The following is a 15,400-nucleotide window of genomic DNA, read 5'->3' on the forward strand; positions in this document are numbered from 1 at the left end:
CAGAGTGGAGCTTCAGAGTGCAGAGTGGAGCTTCAGAGTGGAGCTTCAGAGTGGAGCTTCAGAGTGGAGCTTCAGAGTGGAGCTTCAGAGTGGAGCTTCAGAGTGGAGCTTCAGAGTGGAGCTTCAGAGTGGAGCTTCAGAGTGGAGCTTCAGAGTGGAGCTTCAGAGTGGAGCTTCAGAGTGGAGCTTCAGAGTGGAGCTTCAGAGTGGAGCTTCAGAGTGGAGCTTCAGAGTGGAGCTTCAGAGTGGAGCTTCAGAGTGGAGCTTCAGAGTGGAGCTTCAGAGTGGAGCTTCAGAGTGGAGCTTCAGAGTGGAGCTTCAGAGTGGAGCTTCAGAGTGGAGCTTCAGAGTGCAGAGTGGAGCTTCAGAGTGGAGCTTCAGAGTGCAGAGTGGAGCTTCAGAGTGCAGATTCAGAGTGGAGCTTCAGAGTGCAGAGTGGAGCTTCAGAGTGGAGCTTCAGAGTGCAGAGTGGAGCTTCAGAGTGCAGAGTGGAGCTTCAGAGTGGAGCTTCAGAGTGGAGCTTCAGAGTGCAGAGTGGAGCTTCAGAGTGCAGAGTGGAGCTTCAGAGTGGAGCTTCAGAGTGGAGCTTCAGAGTGGAGCTTCAGAGTGGAGCTTCAGAGTGGAGCTTCAGAGTGGAGCTTCAGAGTGGAGCTTCAGAGTGGAGCTTCAGAGTGGAGCTTCAGAGTGGAGCTTCAGAGTGGAGCTTCAGAGTGGAGCTTCAGAGTGGAGCTTCAGAGTGGAGCTTCAGAGTGGAGCTTCAGAGTGGAGCTTCAGAGTGGAGCTTCAGAGTGGAGCTTCAGAGTGGAGCTTCAGAGTGGAGCTTCAGAGTGGAGCTTCAGAGTGGAGCTTCAGAGTGCAGAGTGGAGCTTCAGAGTGGAGCTTCAGAGTGGAGCTTCAGAGTGGAGCTTCAGAGTGCAGAGTGGAGCTTCAGAGTGGAGCTTCAGAGTGGAGCTTCAGAGTGGAGCTTCAGAGTGGAGCTTCAGAGTGGAGCTTCAGAGTGGAGCTTCAGAGTGGAGCTTCAGAGTGGAGCTTCAGAGTGGAGCTTCAGAGTGGAGCTTCAGAGTGGAGCTTCAGAGTGGAGCTTCAGAGTGGAGCTTCAGAGTGGAGCTTCAGAGTGGAGCTTCAGAGTGGAGCTTCAGAGTGGAGCTTCAGAGTGGAGCTTCAGAGTGGAGCTTCAGAGTGGAGCTTCAGAGTGGAGCTTCAGAGTGGAGCTTCAGAGTGCAGAGTGGAGCTTCAGAGTGCAGAGTGGAGCTTCAGAGTGCAGAGTGGAGCTTCAGAGTGCAGAGTGGAGCTTCAGAGTGCAGAGTGGAGCTTCAGAGTGCAGAGTGGAGCTTCAGAGTGGAGCTTCAGAGTGCAGAGTGGAGCTTCAGAGTGGAGCTTCAGAGTGCAGAGTGGAGCTTCAGAGTGGAGCTTCAGAGTGCAGAGTGGAGCTTCAGAGTGCAGAGTGGAGCTGCAGAGTGGAGCTTCAGAGTGGAGCTGCAGAGTGGAGCTGCAGAGTGGAGCTGCAGAGTGGAGCTTCAGAGTGGAGCTTCAGAGTGGAGCTTCAGAGTGGAGCTTCAGAGTGGAGCTTCAGAGTGGAGCTTCAGAGTGGAGCTTCAGAGTGGAGCTTCAGAGTGGAGCTTCAGAGTGGAGCTTCAGAGTGGAGCTTCAGAGTGCAGAGTGGAGCTTCAGAGTGGAGCTTCAGAGTGCAGAGTGGAGCTTCAGAGTGGAGCTTCAGAGTGCAGAGTGGAGCTTCAGAGTGCAGAGTGGAGCTTCAGAGTGCAGAGTGGAGCTTCAGAGTGCAGAGTGGAGCTTCAGAGTGCAGAGTGGAGCTTCAGAGTGCAGAGTGGAGCTTCAGAGTGGAGCTTCAGAGTGCAGAGTGGAGCTTCAGAGTGCAGAGTGGAGCTTCAGAGTGCAGAGTGGAGCTTCAGAGTGCAGAGTGGAGCTTCAGAGTGGAGCTTCAGAGTGCAGAGTGGAGCTTCAGAGTGGAGCTTCAGAGTGCAGAGTGGAGCTTCAGAGTGCAGAGTGGAGCTTCAGAGTGCAGAGTGGAGCTTCAGAGTGCAGAGTGGAGCTTCAGAGTGCAGAGTGGAGCTTCAGAGTGGAGCTTCAGAGTGCAGAGTGGAGCTTCAGAGTGCAGAGTGGAGCTTCAGAGTGCAGAGTGGAGCTTCAGAGTGCAGAGTGGAGCTTCAGAGTGGAGCTTCAGAGTGCAGAGTGGAGCTTCAGAGTGGAGCTTCAGAGTGCAGAGTGGAGCTTCAGAGTGCAGAGTGGAGCTGCAGAGTGGAGCTTCAGAGTGGAGCTTCAGAGTGCAGAGTGGAGCTTCAGAGTGGAGCTTCAGAGTGGAGCTTCAGAGTGCAGAGTGGAGCTTCAGAGTGCAGAGTGGAGCTTCAGAGTGCAGAGTGGAGCTTCAGAGTGGAGCTTCAGAGTGCAGAGTGGAGCTTCAGAGTGGAGCTTCAGAGTGCAGAGTGGAGCTTCAGAGTGGAGCTTCAGAGTGCAGAGTGGAGCTTCAGAGTGGAGCTTCAGAGTGGAGCTTCAGAGTGGAGCTTCAGAGTGGAGCTTCAGAGTGGAGCTTCAGAGTGGAGCTTCAGAGTGGAGCTTCAGAGTGGAGCTTCAGAGTGGAGCTTCAGAGTGGAGCTTCAGAGTGGAGCTTCAGAGTGGAGCTTCAGAGTGGAGCTTCAGAGTGGAGCTTCAGAGTGGAGCTTCAGAGTGGAGCTTCAGAGTGGAGCTTCAGAGTGGAGCTTCAGAGTGGAGCTTCAGAGTGGAGCTTCAGAGTGGAGCTTCAGAGTGGAGCTTCAGAGTGCAGCTTCAGAGTGGAGCTTCAGAGTGCAGAGTGGAGCTTCAGAGTGCAGAGTGGAGCTTCAGAGTGCAGAGTGGAGCTTCAGAGTGCAGAGTGGAGCTTCAGAGTGCAGAGTGGAGCTTCAGAGTGCAGAGTGGAGCTTCAGAGTGCAGAGTGGAGCTTCAGAGTGGAGCTTCAGAGTGCAGAGTGGAGCTTCAGAGTGCAGAGTGGAGCTTCAGAGTGCAGAGTGGAGCTTCAGAGTGCAGAGTGGAGCTTCAGAGTGCAGAGTGGAGCTTCAGAGTGGAGCTTCAGAGTGCAGAGTGGAGCTTCAGAGTGGAGCTTCAGAGTGCAGAGTGGAGCTTCAGAGTGGAGCTTCAGAGTGCAGAGTGGAGCTTCAGAGTGGAGCTTCAGAGTGGAGCTTCAGAGTGGAGCTTCAGAGTGGAGCTTCAGAGTGGAGCTTCAGAGTGGAGCTTCAGAGTGGAGCTTCAGAGTGGAGCTTCAGAGTGGAGCTTCAGAGTGGAGCTTCAGAGTGGAGCTTCAGAGTGGAGCTTCAGAGTGGAGCTTCAGAGTGGAGCTTCAGAGTGGAGCTTCAGAGTGGAGCTTCAGAGTGGAGCTTCAGAGTGGAGCTTCAGAGTGGAGCTTCAGAGTGGAGCTTCAGAGTGGAGCTTCAGAGTGGAGCTTCAGAGTGGAGCTTCAGAGTGGAGCTTCAGAGTGGAGCTTCAGAGTGGAGCTTCAGAGTGGAGCTTCAGAGTGGAGCTTCAGAGTGGAGCTTCAGAGTGGAGCTTCAGAGTGGAGCTTCAGAGTGGAGCTTCAGAGTGGAGCTTCAGAGTGGAGCTTCAGAGTGGAGCTTCAGAGTGCAGATTCAGAGTGGAGCTTCAGAGTGGAGCTTCAGAGTGGAGCTTCAGAGTGGAGCTTCAGAGTGGAGCTTCAGAGTGCAGATTCAGAGTGGAGCTTCAGAGTGCAGATTCAGAGTGGAGCTTCAGAGTGCAGAGTGGAGCTTCAGAGTGCAGATTCAGAGTGGAGCTTCAGAGTGCAGAGTGGAGCTTCAGAGTGCAGAGTGGAGCTTCAGAGTGCAGAGTGGAGCTTCAGAGTGGAGCTTCAGAGTGGAGAGTGGAGCTTCAGAGTGGAGCTTCAGAGTGGAGAGTGGAGCTTCAGAGTGGAGCTTCAGAGTGGAGCTTCAGAGTGGAGCTTCAGAGTGGAGCTTCAGAGTGCAGAGTGGAGCTTCAGAGTGCAGATTCAGAGTGGAGCTTCAGAGTGCAGAGTGGAGCTTCAGAGTGGAGCTTCAGAGTGCAGAGTGGAGCTTCAGAGTGGAGAGAGGAGCTTCAGAGTGGAGCTTCAGAGTGGAGCTTCAGAGTGGAGCTTCAGAGTGGAGCTTCAGAGTGGAGCTTCAGAGTGGAGCTTCAGAGTGGAGCTTCAGAGTGGAGCTTCAGAGTGGAGCTTCAGAGTGGAGCTTCAGAGTGGAGCTTCAGAGTGGAGCTTCAGAGTGGAGCTTCAGAGTGGAGCATCAGAGTGGAGCATCAGAGTGGAGCATCAGAGTGGAGCATCAGAGTGGAGCATCAGAGTGGAGCATCAGAGTGGAGCATCAGAGTGGAGCTTCAGAGTGGAGCATCAGAGTGGAGCTTCAGAGTGGAGCTTCAGAGTGGAGCTTCAGAGTGGAGCTTCAGAGTGGAGCTTCAGAGTGGAGCTTCAGAGTGGAGCTTCAGAGTGGAGCTTCAGAGTGGAGCTTCAGAGTGGAGCTTCAGAGTGGAGCTTCAGAGTGGAGCTTCAGAGTGGAGCTTCAGAGTGGAGCTTCAGAGTGGAGCTTCAGAGTGGAGCTTCAGAGTGGAGCTTCAGAGTGGAGCTTCAGAGTGGAGCTTCAGAGTGGAGCTTCAGAGTGGAGCTTCAGAGTGGAGCTTCAGAGTGCAGAGTGGAGCTTCAGAGTGGAGCTTCAGAGTGCAGAGTGGAGCTTCAGAGTGCAGAGTGGAGCTTCAGAGTGCAGAGTGGAGCTTCAGAGTGCAGAGTGGAGCTTCAGAGTGGAGCTTCAGAGTGCAGAGTGGAGCTTCAGAGTGGAGCTTCAGAGTGCAGAGTGGAGCTTCAGAGTGCAGAGTGGAGCTGCAGAGTGGAGCTTCAGAGTGGAGCTTCAGAGTGCAGAGTGGAGCTTCAGAGTGGAGCTTCAGAGTGGAGCTTCAGAGTGCAGAGTGGAGCTTCAGAGTGCAGAGTGGAGCTTCAGAGTGCAGAGTGGAGCTTCAGAGTGGAGCTTCAGAGTGCAGAGTGGAGCTTCAGAGTGGAGCTTCAGAGTGCAGAGTGGAGCTTCAGAGTGCAGAGTGGAGCTTCAGAGTGCAGAGTGGAGCTTCAGAGTGCAGAGTGGAGCTTCAGAGTGCAGAGTGGAGCTTCAGAGTGCAGAGTGGAGCTTCAGAGTGGAGCTTCAGAGTGCAGAGTGGAGCTTCAGAGTGGAGCTTCAGAGTGCAGAGTGGAGCTTCAGAGTGGAGCTTCAGAGTGGAGCTTCAGAGTGCAGAGTGGAGCTTCAGAGTGCAGAGTGGAGCTTCAGAGTGCAGAGTGGAGCTTCAGAGTGCAGAGTGGAGCTTCAGAGTGCAGAGTGGAGCTTCAGAGTGGAGCTTCAGAGTGCAGAGTGGAGCTTCAGAGTGGAGCTTCAGAGTGGAGCTTCAGAGTGGAGCTTCAGAGTGGAGCTTCAGAGTGGAGCTTCAGAGTGGAGCTTCAGAGTGGAGCTTCAGAGTGGAGCTTCAGAGTGGAGCTTCAGAGTGGAGCTTCAGAGTGGAGCTTCAGAGTGGAGCTTCAGAGTGGAGCTTCAGAGTGGAGCTTCAGAGTGGAGCTTCAGAGTGGAGCTTCAGAGTGGAGCTTCAGAGTGGAGCTTCAGAGTGGAGCTTCAGAGTGGAGCTTCAGAGTGGAGCTTCAGAGTGGAGCTTCAGAGTGGAGCTTCAGAGTGGAGCTTCAGAGTGGAGCTTCAGAGTGGAGCTTCAGAGTGGAGCTTCAGAGTGGAGCTTCAGAGTGGAGCTTCAGAGTGGAGCTTCAGAGTGGAGCTTCAGAGTGGAGCTTCAGAGTGGAGCTTCAGAGTGGAGCTTCAGAGTGCAGAGTGGAGCTTCAGAGTGCAGAGTGGAGCTTCAGAGTGCAGAGTGGAGCTTCAGAGTGCAGAGTGGAGCTTCAGAGTGCAGAGTGGAGCTTCAGAGTGCAGAGTGGAGCTTCAGAGTGCAGAGTGGAGCTTCAGAGTGCAGAGTGGAGCTTCAGAGTGCAGAGTGGAGCTTCAGAGTGGAGCTTCAGAGTGCAGAGTGGAGCTTCAGAGTGGAGCTTCAGAGTGCAGAGTGGAGCTTCAGAGTGGAGCTTCAGAGTGGAGCTTCAGAGTGGAGCTTCAGAGTGGAGCTTCAGAGTGGAGCTTCAGAGTGGAGCTTCAGAGTGGAGCTTCAGAGTGGAGCTTCAGAGTGGAGCTTCAGAGTGGAGCTTCAGAGTGGAGCTTCAGAGTGGAGCTTCAGAGTGGAGCTTCAGAGTGGAGCTTCAGAGTGGAGCTTCAGAGTGGAGCTTCAGAGTGGAGCTTCAGAGTGCAGAGTGGAGCTTCAGAGTGCAGAGTGGAGCTTCAGAGTGCAGATTCAGAGTGGAGCTTCAGAGTGCAGAGTGGAGCTTCAGAGTGCAGATTCAGAGTGGAGCTTCAGAGTGCAGAGTGGAGCTTCAGAGTGCAGAGTGGAGCTTCAGAGTGCAGAGTGGAGCTTCAGAGTGGAGCTTCAGAGTGCAGAGTGGAGCTTCAGAGTGGAGCTTCAGAGTGCAGAGTGGAGCTTCAGAGTGGAGCTTCAGAGTGGAGAGTGGAGCTTCAGAGTGGAGCTTCAGAGTGGAGCTTCAGAGTGGAGCTTCAGAGTGGAGCTTCAGAGTGGAGCTTCAGAGTGGAGCTTCAGAGTGGAGCTTCAGAGTGGAGCTTCAGAGTGGAGCTTCAGAGTGGAGCTTCAGAGTGGAGCTTCAGAGTGCAGAGTGGAGCTTCAGAGTGCAGAGTGGAGCTTCAGAGTGCAGATTCAGAGTGGAGCTTCAGAGTGCAGAGTGGAGCTTCAGAGTGGAGCTTCAGAGTGCAGAGTGGAGCTTCAGAGTGGAGAGAGGAGCTTCAGAGTGGAGCTTCAGAGTGGAGCTTCAGAGTGGAGCTTCAGAGTGGAGCTTCAGAGTGGAGCTTCAGAGTGGAGCTTCAGAGTGGAGCTTCAGAGTGGAGCTTCAGAGTGGAGCTTCAGAGTGGAGCTTCAGAGTGGAGCTTCAGAGTGGAGCTTCAGAGTGGAGCATCAGAGTGGAGCATCAGAGTGGAGCATCAGAGTGGAGCATCAGAGTGGAGCATCAGAGTGGAGCTTCAGAGTGGAGCTTCAGAGTGGAGCTTCAGAGTGGAGCTTCAGAGTGGAGCTTCAGAGTGGAGCTTCAGAGTGGAGCTTCAGAGTGGAGCTTCAGAGTGGAGCTTCAGAGTGGAGCTTCAGAGTGGAGCTTCAGAGTGGAGCTTCAGAGTGGAGCTTCAGAGTGGAGCTTCAGAGTGGAGCTTCAGAGTGGAGCTTCAGAGTGGAGCTTCAGAGTGGAGCTTCAGAGTGGAGCTTCAGAGTGCAGAGTGGAGCTTCAGAGTGGAGCTTCAGAGTGGAGCTTCAGAGTGGAGCTTCAGAGTGGAGCTTCAGAGTGGAGCTGCAGAGTGCAGAGTGGAGCTTCAGAGTGCAGAGTGGAGCTTCAGAGTGGAGCTTCAGAGTGTCAAGAGCAATGCCAATAGCTCTAACTTTAACAAAGGCAAAACCATTGCATTGTAAATGCTTGTTTTTTCATTGACTTGTGTCAGTCCTTTCTGAATGCTGCCTTCCGATTGGTTCATAGGCTGAGTCCTTCCTTATGACGGCCATGTCATTTGTATCCTTCCATCCTTTACTTCGAGTGTTGCATGAGTACTATTTTCTTCCTGTGCCCCCTTCCTGCTGTCAGTGACTTCTATCCCCCACTCCCATTGTTCGTGCCATCTTGCCACTGCATTCCCGTTTGCAATGCAATAGGTCTCGCGTAAATGCAAGTCCTATTGCATTGCAAATGCTGTTTCAATGGTCGTGGTGTAGTATAACCTGCAAATCCTCCAGAAACCGGAAGAATGTCTGCAAGCATCAGCCTTAACTCCCGCCTCCCAACATAGTACAACAGTAGAGGCTATCGGAGCTTCAACCTATCTCCTTCAAGGAAATTCAATGAGTAACGTTTAGTGGAGCCAATGGGCAAACTGTTGCGATTTGTTCGGCAACTTAAGCGGGCGTCACCCGTCCGTAAACACATGGCCCTCATGTTACGGAATAAACTATCCGCATTCGCTTCACTTGAAAAGGTAGTTCTTTACTCCGGAAGTGATGGCCCACTACATGTGAGCCGGTATCCTGTCGGTTGAATCTTCCCCTCTAGCTCACAAATGTGAGTGTGCTAACCTGAGGTAAGAAGAAATAAATGCTTGTGTTCACCCACAACCTGAGCTCCACGGCCTGCTCTAGTACCTCAGGAGTTGGGAATGAGCACGCAGCAGTGTTAGCTGCCAAAGCGATGCAGCAGTTTGGTGTCAGGGTTAATTAGGACAAGAATTTCAGTCGAAGTTTTTCTAGAGAGAATGACAGACTGACCGACCTAAAATCGTATGTACCTTAATGCGGTTTCTGCTGCCAGGCTGCATACCGTGCAACCTGCTTAAAAACTATCATATTAGCACAAAAAATAGACTGCCTTTCAAAATATATTTCGAGGTTCTGAATGCGTCCGTTCCGTCTGTAATGCAACTGGTTCTCATGTAAAGCGCTCCGATACCTTCTGGGTCAGGTTCGCGCAATATTAAACTGCAAAATGTCTCAGAACGGATCAGAAGTAACACGGATATTAGCAAATTACTTGGCATATCTGCCCACTCACAAGGTGCCAATGCGGGTCATGCGATTTCGGCTCCCTTCTCACGGTACCGGGTGAGGAGACGAAATCAAACCTTAGCAGTTGCGTCACTGGAGTAACATTACAGGCCCCAAAAAGAGTGGGAACAGTGTAAAGATTCTGCAAGGAGCACTACTAGCTGGAAAATGTCTTTCCTACAGGAAAGTATCAAATTGTAGCGATTGCTCATGATAAACCAGCAGGATGCCTTGGAGATTCGATTGCCCGCCTCTGAAACATGCGGTGATCTGCAGTTAGCATGTTGGAACCCCAGCAAAGTTATTGCAGCCTACCTTCCTACTGGCGAGAGGCAAAATACCACTATATTCTGTCGTATTGACAGTTATTAATTGCAGGGCTTAGTAGGTCTATGTAAGACACGTTGTGGTAACGGGACATTTACAAATGCTCTGGTTAGTTATTAAAGGCATCCACATACAGCAAAACGATGCTCCATTACGCTTTCCATGGTGTTTCAAGTTGTATTCTTTTTTTAACGTTCCTTTGCGCCCTGTTTTTTTTTATAAATAAAATGTTGAATATTTATATAGTTTGAGCATTTTTCTCCCCCCCCCATTTAACAAACATGTATATTCTAACGAAGTTCCATTCCTGTGCAAATGGTGTAACGCATTCCCAGGAGCAAGCATGAAATCACATTTTTATACACCCATCCCACTGGACAGCAACGTCTGTGTACTAGCCCACGGTCCTTCACAAACATGCCAAATGTCAGCAGTTCCACTACCACACTATGTACGTCCATCACTGTTTGGTACAGAGTCATTGTCCTTTACAATGCCAATAGCTTAAACACGTGTAAATGGAAGACCTATTGCATTGCAAATGCTTGTCTATCTTGGCTCTGCTTTGTGGAGAGTTCGGATTCACAGCAAAAATCAAACACTAAGTGTGGTCTCCTGTACTTTATTTAAATAATTATATGGCAGGGGGTGTATATATAGGTGGTTGTGTGTGTGTGTATATATATATATATATATATATATATATATATATATACACACAAGGGGAGCAAGAAATATATATATATATTTTTTTCTTGTTCCTGCTTAGCACCTTCCATTCAATTTCAGCCGCACCTTATACGAAGTCTCCCAGTAGTGACTTTTGTGTTTTTGCACTTGCTCATATAAAACAAGCATTGGCATAGCCAATAGTCTCGACTTTGGGGCCTTATAAGTGGTTAGTCATGCAGCACATTATCCTGGGTGCCCTGCCGCTTTGTAGAAATTACGATCAGTCGGGGTGTGGGATGGCTGATAGAGCAAAGGAAACACAGACAACGGGAGGGGCGGGAGGGGGGCAGGAGCGGAGCAAAGTAAATCCGGAAACTACGAAACAAATAGTGCGTTTAGGTACACCTGTCATAAACTGCACAGTGCTTAGTTCATTATCTTTCACTGCTTTTCACTACAGTGTGCTTCCGTATTTCACCGACTAGTTTTTCATTAAACATTTTCATGTTTAAAAAAACTGTTCTTTTTTTAACCGTACCTCCAAAAGAAACGCGATATAAAACAGCGTCGATTTTACCCAGGACGGACGGCCACTCAAACTATTTGTTTTGAAACCTCTGCTCAATGAAAGCTGCTATTAAACCAATCCGCTGTTAAGTTATCTGTTAATCTTTGCACCGTCCGACGTGGCATCCGGAGACAGTTGACACAGACCCTCAGTGCAGACCCCTTATATCTTCAACATAGATTTTGGACTGCAGATGACTGGGGGTGCCGTATCTAAGTAACAGCAAGAGCTTTGAAAACCGTCTCAAACAACGTGGAGCAGCTTTTGCAGTCTGCACTAACGGCAAAGCACAAGAAAACGTAAACAGCTGACAAGTATGCGCACCATAAACCAAATATTTAACGTACCCAAAAGAGCTACTCCATCATGGTCAGCGAAATAAGATCAGAGTACTATAAAATCTAGATCACGCAAAAACGGGTCTATAAATGCGAAATAGAGCTAAAGCTCAGTAACAAAAGTTCCCCGCCCCTTCCACGGTGATGCACTAACGTTGGGGCACTCTGTAACCAACTCTATGTGCTTAAAGACAAAACACATTTGTCGTGCCCAGACCACACACCGGTAAGCCACTTTACATATCAGGGTACAGCGTTATGCTGTTCACACTAAAATGAAATATCAAAGCGCGTTTGAATGAAAAAGAAAGATACCGAGTACTACTTGCACTATGTATAACTGGCTGCTGAATTATCATAAATGAAATCTAACGCACAATAGAGAACATTTCTAGAGGTCCATTAACACGGGATGGTTCTAAGGTTTAATCAGTCCAAAATCAGGAACTGCACTACTTTTCTATTCCTGAACTTAGTTTAACATTTCAATGCATTCTGACAGTTGTAGTCTTGGTTCATTTTAATAGAACCAGTTGAACCAACACACCTGATAATATGCAAGAGCAAAAGTCCATCAGTGGTACACGGGTGACATGAAAACATCTGGTCACAACAACTAAAACGTCACAACGCACCGTGTCCAGTCTGAAACTTGGCACCGGAAGCACAAACAACGCTGGCTTTTTGTCGCTCTGCAACTATCCAAAATAGACCCACGCTCTAGGCGGGTATGCCACGGAGACTCTAAATCAGAAACGCTTACCTGCAGAGTCCAGGGCGCTCATTCTACCATAAGAAAGTAATCACCATCAGCAAATACTGCATGTGGGACAACTGGTCGAAGGACGAGTTGTAGTCTCCGACTTCCAAGCAGTGTAAGGCGGGACAACAGGATTTGCTACGGCCAGTCAGAGATCGGGAGAGGGAGTCATTCTCGGAGTCTGATTAGATGCAGTTGCAGGGCTTATGGTGATTGATGGTGGTTGGATCTCTTCTGTCGAGGTGAATTTACTCCCGCCCCTCACTCGGCTGTTTCAATTAAATCTAGTCGCCAAGCAAGAAGCATCCAGTTTCTCACGTAGGACGTGAGAGGTTTTGGTTTGAAAACCAATTGTCGTCTTTTTAGTAAGGAATGATATTTGCTCATTTAGATTTTTGGAACAGGTCCGCGTAGTAAGCCGTATATTAAGATTTCCATGGACGACACTGGAGAAAACAAGCATGGGAAAAAACGCGAGTGGTGACGCTCCGCAAGTGCTACCTTGCCGGCGATCTGCTGACTATAATGCGCAAGCTTATCGCCGGCAAAGTAGCATGTTTTTGCTATATACATGAACTTGATGATCTACCTCCCTACTATGCCCCCTTGTTCCCCTACCCACCTGCCTGTGTAAAGCGCACTTATCTGCAAAGATCTTGTTCGCGCTATATACAACTTTCAAAATAAAATAAATAAATAAAAATAAATCTCGAAGCCCTACTAAATGTCTCGGCCGAGATGCGCTGGATCAGGCCGAGACCTAAAAAGGGCCGCCGGCTATATTCGAATCTTTTTTGTTGCCCCCGCCCCTCAATCACTCTGCAGCAACTGCAGTGATGTTCCTGTTGGGACCTAATATCCCTTTTTGCTCTCCTCTATACAGTTGTCACCTGCCACGTTTCCTATGCTTGCAGTGGGCCCGGCTGGGTGGTGGGGGGTGGAGATGGGACCCAGAACCGGCAGCTATTCAGTTGTCCTGCTCGCTCCCCCCTTGACCACTATGGCTGTTGACCCAGTCTACAAGACTTGGTATCCGTGCAAACTTAAGTCAGAATCTATTTGCAGATTTTTTTGCTGCTTGCTAGGAAGTGGAGAAAGCAGTTGTAAATGTACGGTTAAGTTGGTGCACGGTTGTGTCCGGGGACACACATTGTTCCAGTTTCCTCATTGTATAAAATTACCCAAGCTATTTGATGTTTACCCAAGCTATTTGATGTTTGCCGATGTTGCACATTTGACGTGATGGCAAATAACGTGGCATTCCCTTAAATGTAAGCAGCATAATCCCAAATATTTGAAAGAGCTCCCTGTCAAAATGTGCGATTCATGTATACTTGTGTCAATCTTGAAACCAGAGCTGTCCTTGCCTGAGAGCGCCCTACGCAGTGAGAAATTAGGCGCCCTTTCTGATGACGAATACGAGGCAGCGGAGGGCCCCTTATGCAGTTAATGGTATCTCAAAACAAACCTCTCCAGACACCCCTATGAGCCATGAGCAAGATGATGCTTCCCCGGGTGCGCTGTGTACTACTGCACATGCCTATATGATTGTGGGGGATTACAGGCTCCGAATTCTGGGCATGTTACTGGGTAGGCTCAATATCCAGTAGATTATAAGGTATGGTTCCAGGGATGGGATACTGACGCTGTCGCAGGAATGCTGGCTCGCTTGACCGGGCCGCAGAATCTTCTGGCGCTACCACCGGCAACGCGCAAGAATAGACTAACCCTACATGGGGGCGGGGGGGGGGGGGGGCGGCGCAGGACGTAAGCGTATTTCATGTCTGTATACCCTCCTTGTTACGCCTGGCCGCCTGCATCATTACAATGAAAACACAATGGGTCGGGGGATGTGTAGTGTCAGCGAGCATGGTGTGGCTTCTGTGCTGGGTAATTGCATATGGGTGACTCGCGACATGCAGTTAAAACATACATCATTAATGTGTACACAGGGATTGTCAAACCACGATGGCTGCAAAGATTGCATCTGACCAAGCAGGAACACTGCCCCAGATGCTGGTTAGCCCCTTGACCTATATCCATATATGATGGACATGCCCTACTGTGGGAGCTTTCAGCGGAATCGTGATTTAGGTGCTTTACTCAGCCCCGACGCAGACTTTAGCCCTCCACTGATGCATAATTCCAGTGGCCTTGTTTATAGCGCTGTAATGTAAGCATTCCGGAAGCTGATCTACACACTTTTCCCTATAGTTACATCATGAAATAGTTTCGAATTGGTCCAAATTTACTAGCGTTTGTAGATTTTAACGTTTGCCAATTTAAAGTAGATTAAGAACTGTTCTCCTTTCGCCAAAAGTGCATTTTCACTTATTCCAACTTTGTGTTTGTTCACTGTGACTGCAGAGGGGGCGCCCTTTCGTGCTAAGATATCTAATGTGGATACATTTAAAAACTCATCAGATCTACCTCTCCAGGACCACAAGCAAAACTGGCATCCACCGTTACTCGGTTTTACCAGTGTTGAGTGGAGGTGGGATGCTGTTTACGTTTACAGAAGAATGTCTAATCTAAAAGGGCAGGTGTTTACACATGAATGGAGGACGCAAAAAATGTGTGCTCCATTCCACAGCACCTTTCTTACATGGGAGCACATGCAGTTTGATAGCATTTGCATGCTTTTGAGTATCACTAAGTTACATTTTGAAATGTTTGGTCTTTTCTTGATCGTTGTTCTTTGACTTTCAGGTCATGTGATGTTTGCAGAAATAAAGATGGAGAATGGAAAATCCAAAGGTTGTGGAACAGTCAGATTTGATTCACCAGAAACCGCTGAAAAGGCATGTAGGATAATGAACGGCATAAAGATCAATGGTAGAGAGATTGATGTGCGCATGGATCGAAATGCATAATCATCAATTTAATTTCTAAGAACATTCCTATTTGTTTAGCATTTTTCCTAGTAAATCATTTTAGTAAGTGTATGCTTTGAGCTGTAACTCAAGTCCCACCAGCCTCTCAACAGTATATAGTTTTATATACTGTAATTTGTTAATCTTACTAAGTTTGGTTTTTAAGACGGCGTCCCTGTGGTCATTCAGTTTATATGAATGGATATACTGTTTTTAATAAAAGTCATTTCTCACTGTTAAGTGTCAGTTTAATTTGAATACTTTCTGTTTACAAATCTCAATTTTTCATGAGGCCTCTTGATCAAGTTACTTTTTTTTTTTTGCAGAGTTTTATATAGCGCGAACTAGAACCGAATCAGTTATCAGAGTTCTTTACATAGCACCAGTTACATGAGCACACACTTTCATTTTTATTTTAGGCACGGGGAGATTAAGTGATTTGCCCAGAATCACGGGGGTTTTTTGGCGTCGTTACCGAGACTCGAACCCAGATCCGAGGTCGAGCGCCTTAGCCGTTAGGCCAACCCCTCTCCCCATGAGGCCTCTTGATCAAGGTACTTTCGGCTGTAAATTGAAGTATACAAACTAATTTGTTGTGAAAATCCTGGAAGGAGCAAAAAGTATTTCCTACCAGGCATAAATCAATTGATAATGGAGATCTGACATAAGTCATGAGAGCTCCAGGGCTATAGATCACACTCAATGAGCGGGACATAGGAATTTGTGGCGTAGTTTGCCTTGAAAGGTGGCAGCACCCACAAGCGCATGTTTCTTTTATTTGTTGGTGTTCTCAGACTACTTTTCCCTTTTGTACTTTGGAAGATGTACATTTTTCTCCAGCACAGGGATGGAAAGGATAAATGGTTATCACCTTCCGATTTGCTCGGTGATATGATTTGCATAAAGCGCTTCGTTCCCCCTGTCCAGGGTTCTTTGCAATTGGGAACTTAGTATAAATAGTTAGGAGCCTGTAAGCAAGTCAAAATACAATCCTAGGAGTATCCTTGGGACGTTGTACCTGTCTGAAAAGTTCACAAAATCCTCAGCACTTGTCTGTAGAATAATATTAAATACCAATGCAAGTATACACAAATTATAAACAGTTTCAGAAATCTTTTTTACATCAGCCAACAAGCGTTTCGTCGCACAAACTGGGAAATCGTAACGCGACTTTCAAGGCTTCAATGTCATTGGTAGCACTGATCTAATTGCAGCTGTACTAGGGCGCTGAGCGGGGTGCTTT

General features: G+C 48.8%; 1 protein-coding gene across 3 annotated transcripts in view; it reads left to right on the forward strand.

Moving 5' to 3' along the window:
• The window catches only part of MYEF2 (myelin expression factor 2), a 35,175-nt gene extending 20,778 nt beyond the window's left edge, over positions 1-14,397 (forward strand). For all 3 annotated transcript variants that reach the window (XM_078684812.1, XM_078684810.1, XM_078684811.1), the window contains one exon: positions 13,994-14,397. In XM_078684812.1, the coding sequence (XP_078540938.1) occupies positions 13,994-14,157 (164 nt within the window). In that variant the 3' untranslated portion in view covers positions 14,158-14,397. The remainder of the gene's footprint in view (positions 1-13,993) is intronic.
• Positions 14,398-15,400: the final 1,003 nt, after the last annotated feature.

The sequence above is a fragment of the Lissotriton helveticus genome, chromosome 3_2, assembly GCF_964261635.1.
Source record: "Lissotriton helveticus chromosome 3_2, aLisHel1.1, whole genome shotgun sequence".
NCBI classification, from domain to species: Eukaryota; Metazoa; Chordata; class Amphibia; order Caudata; family Salamandridae; genus Lissotriton; species Lissotriton helveticus.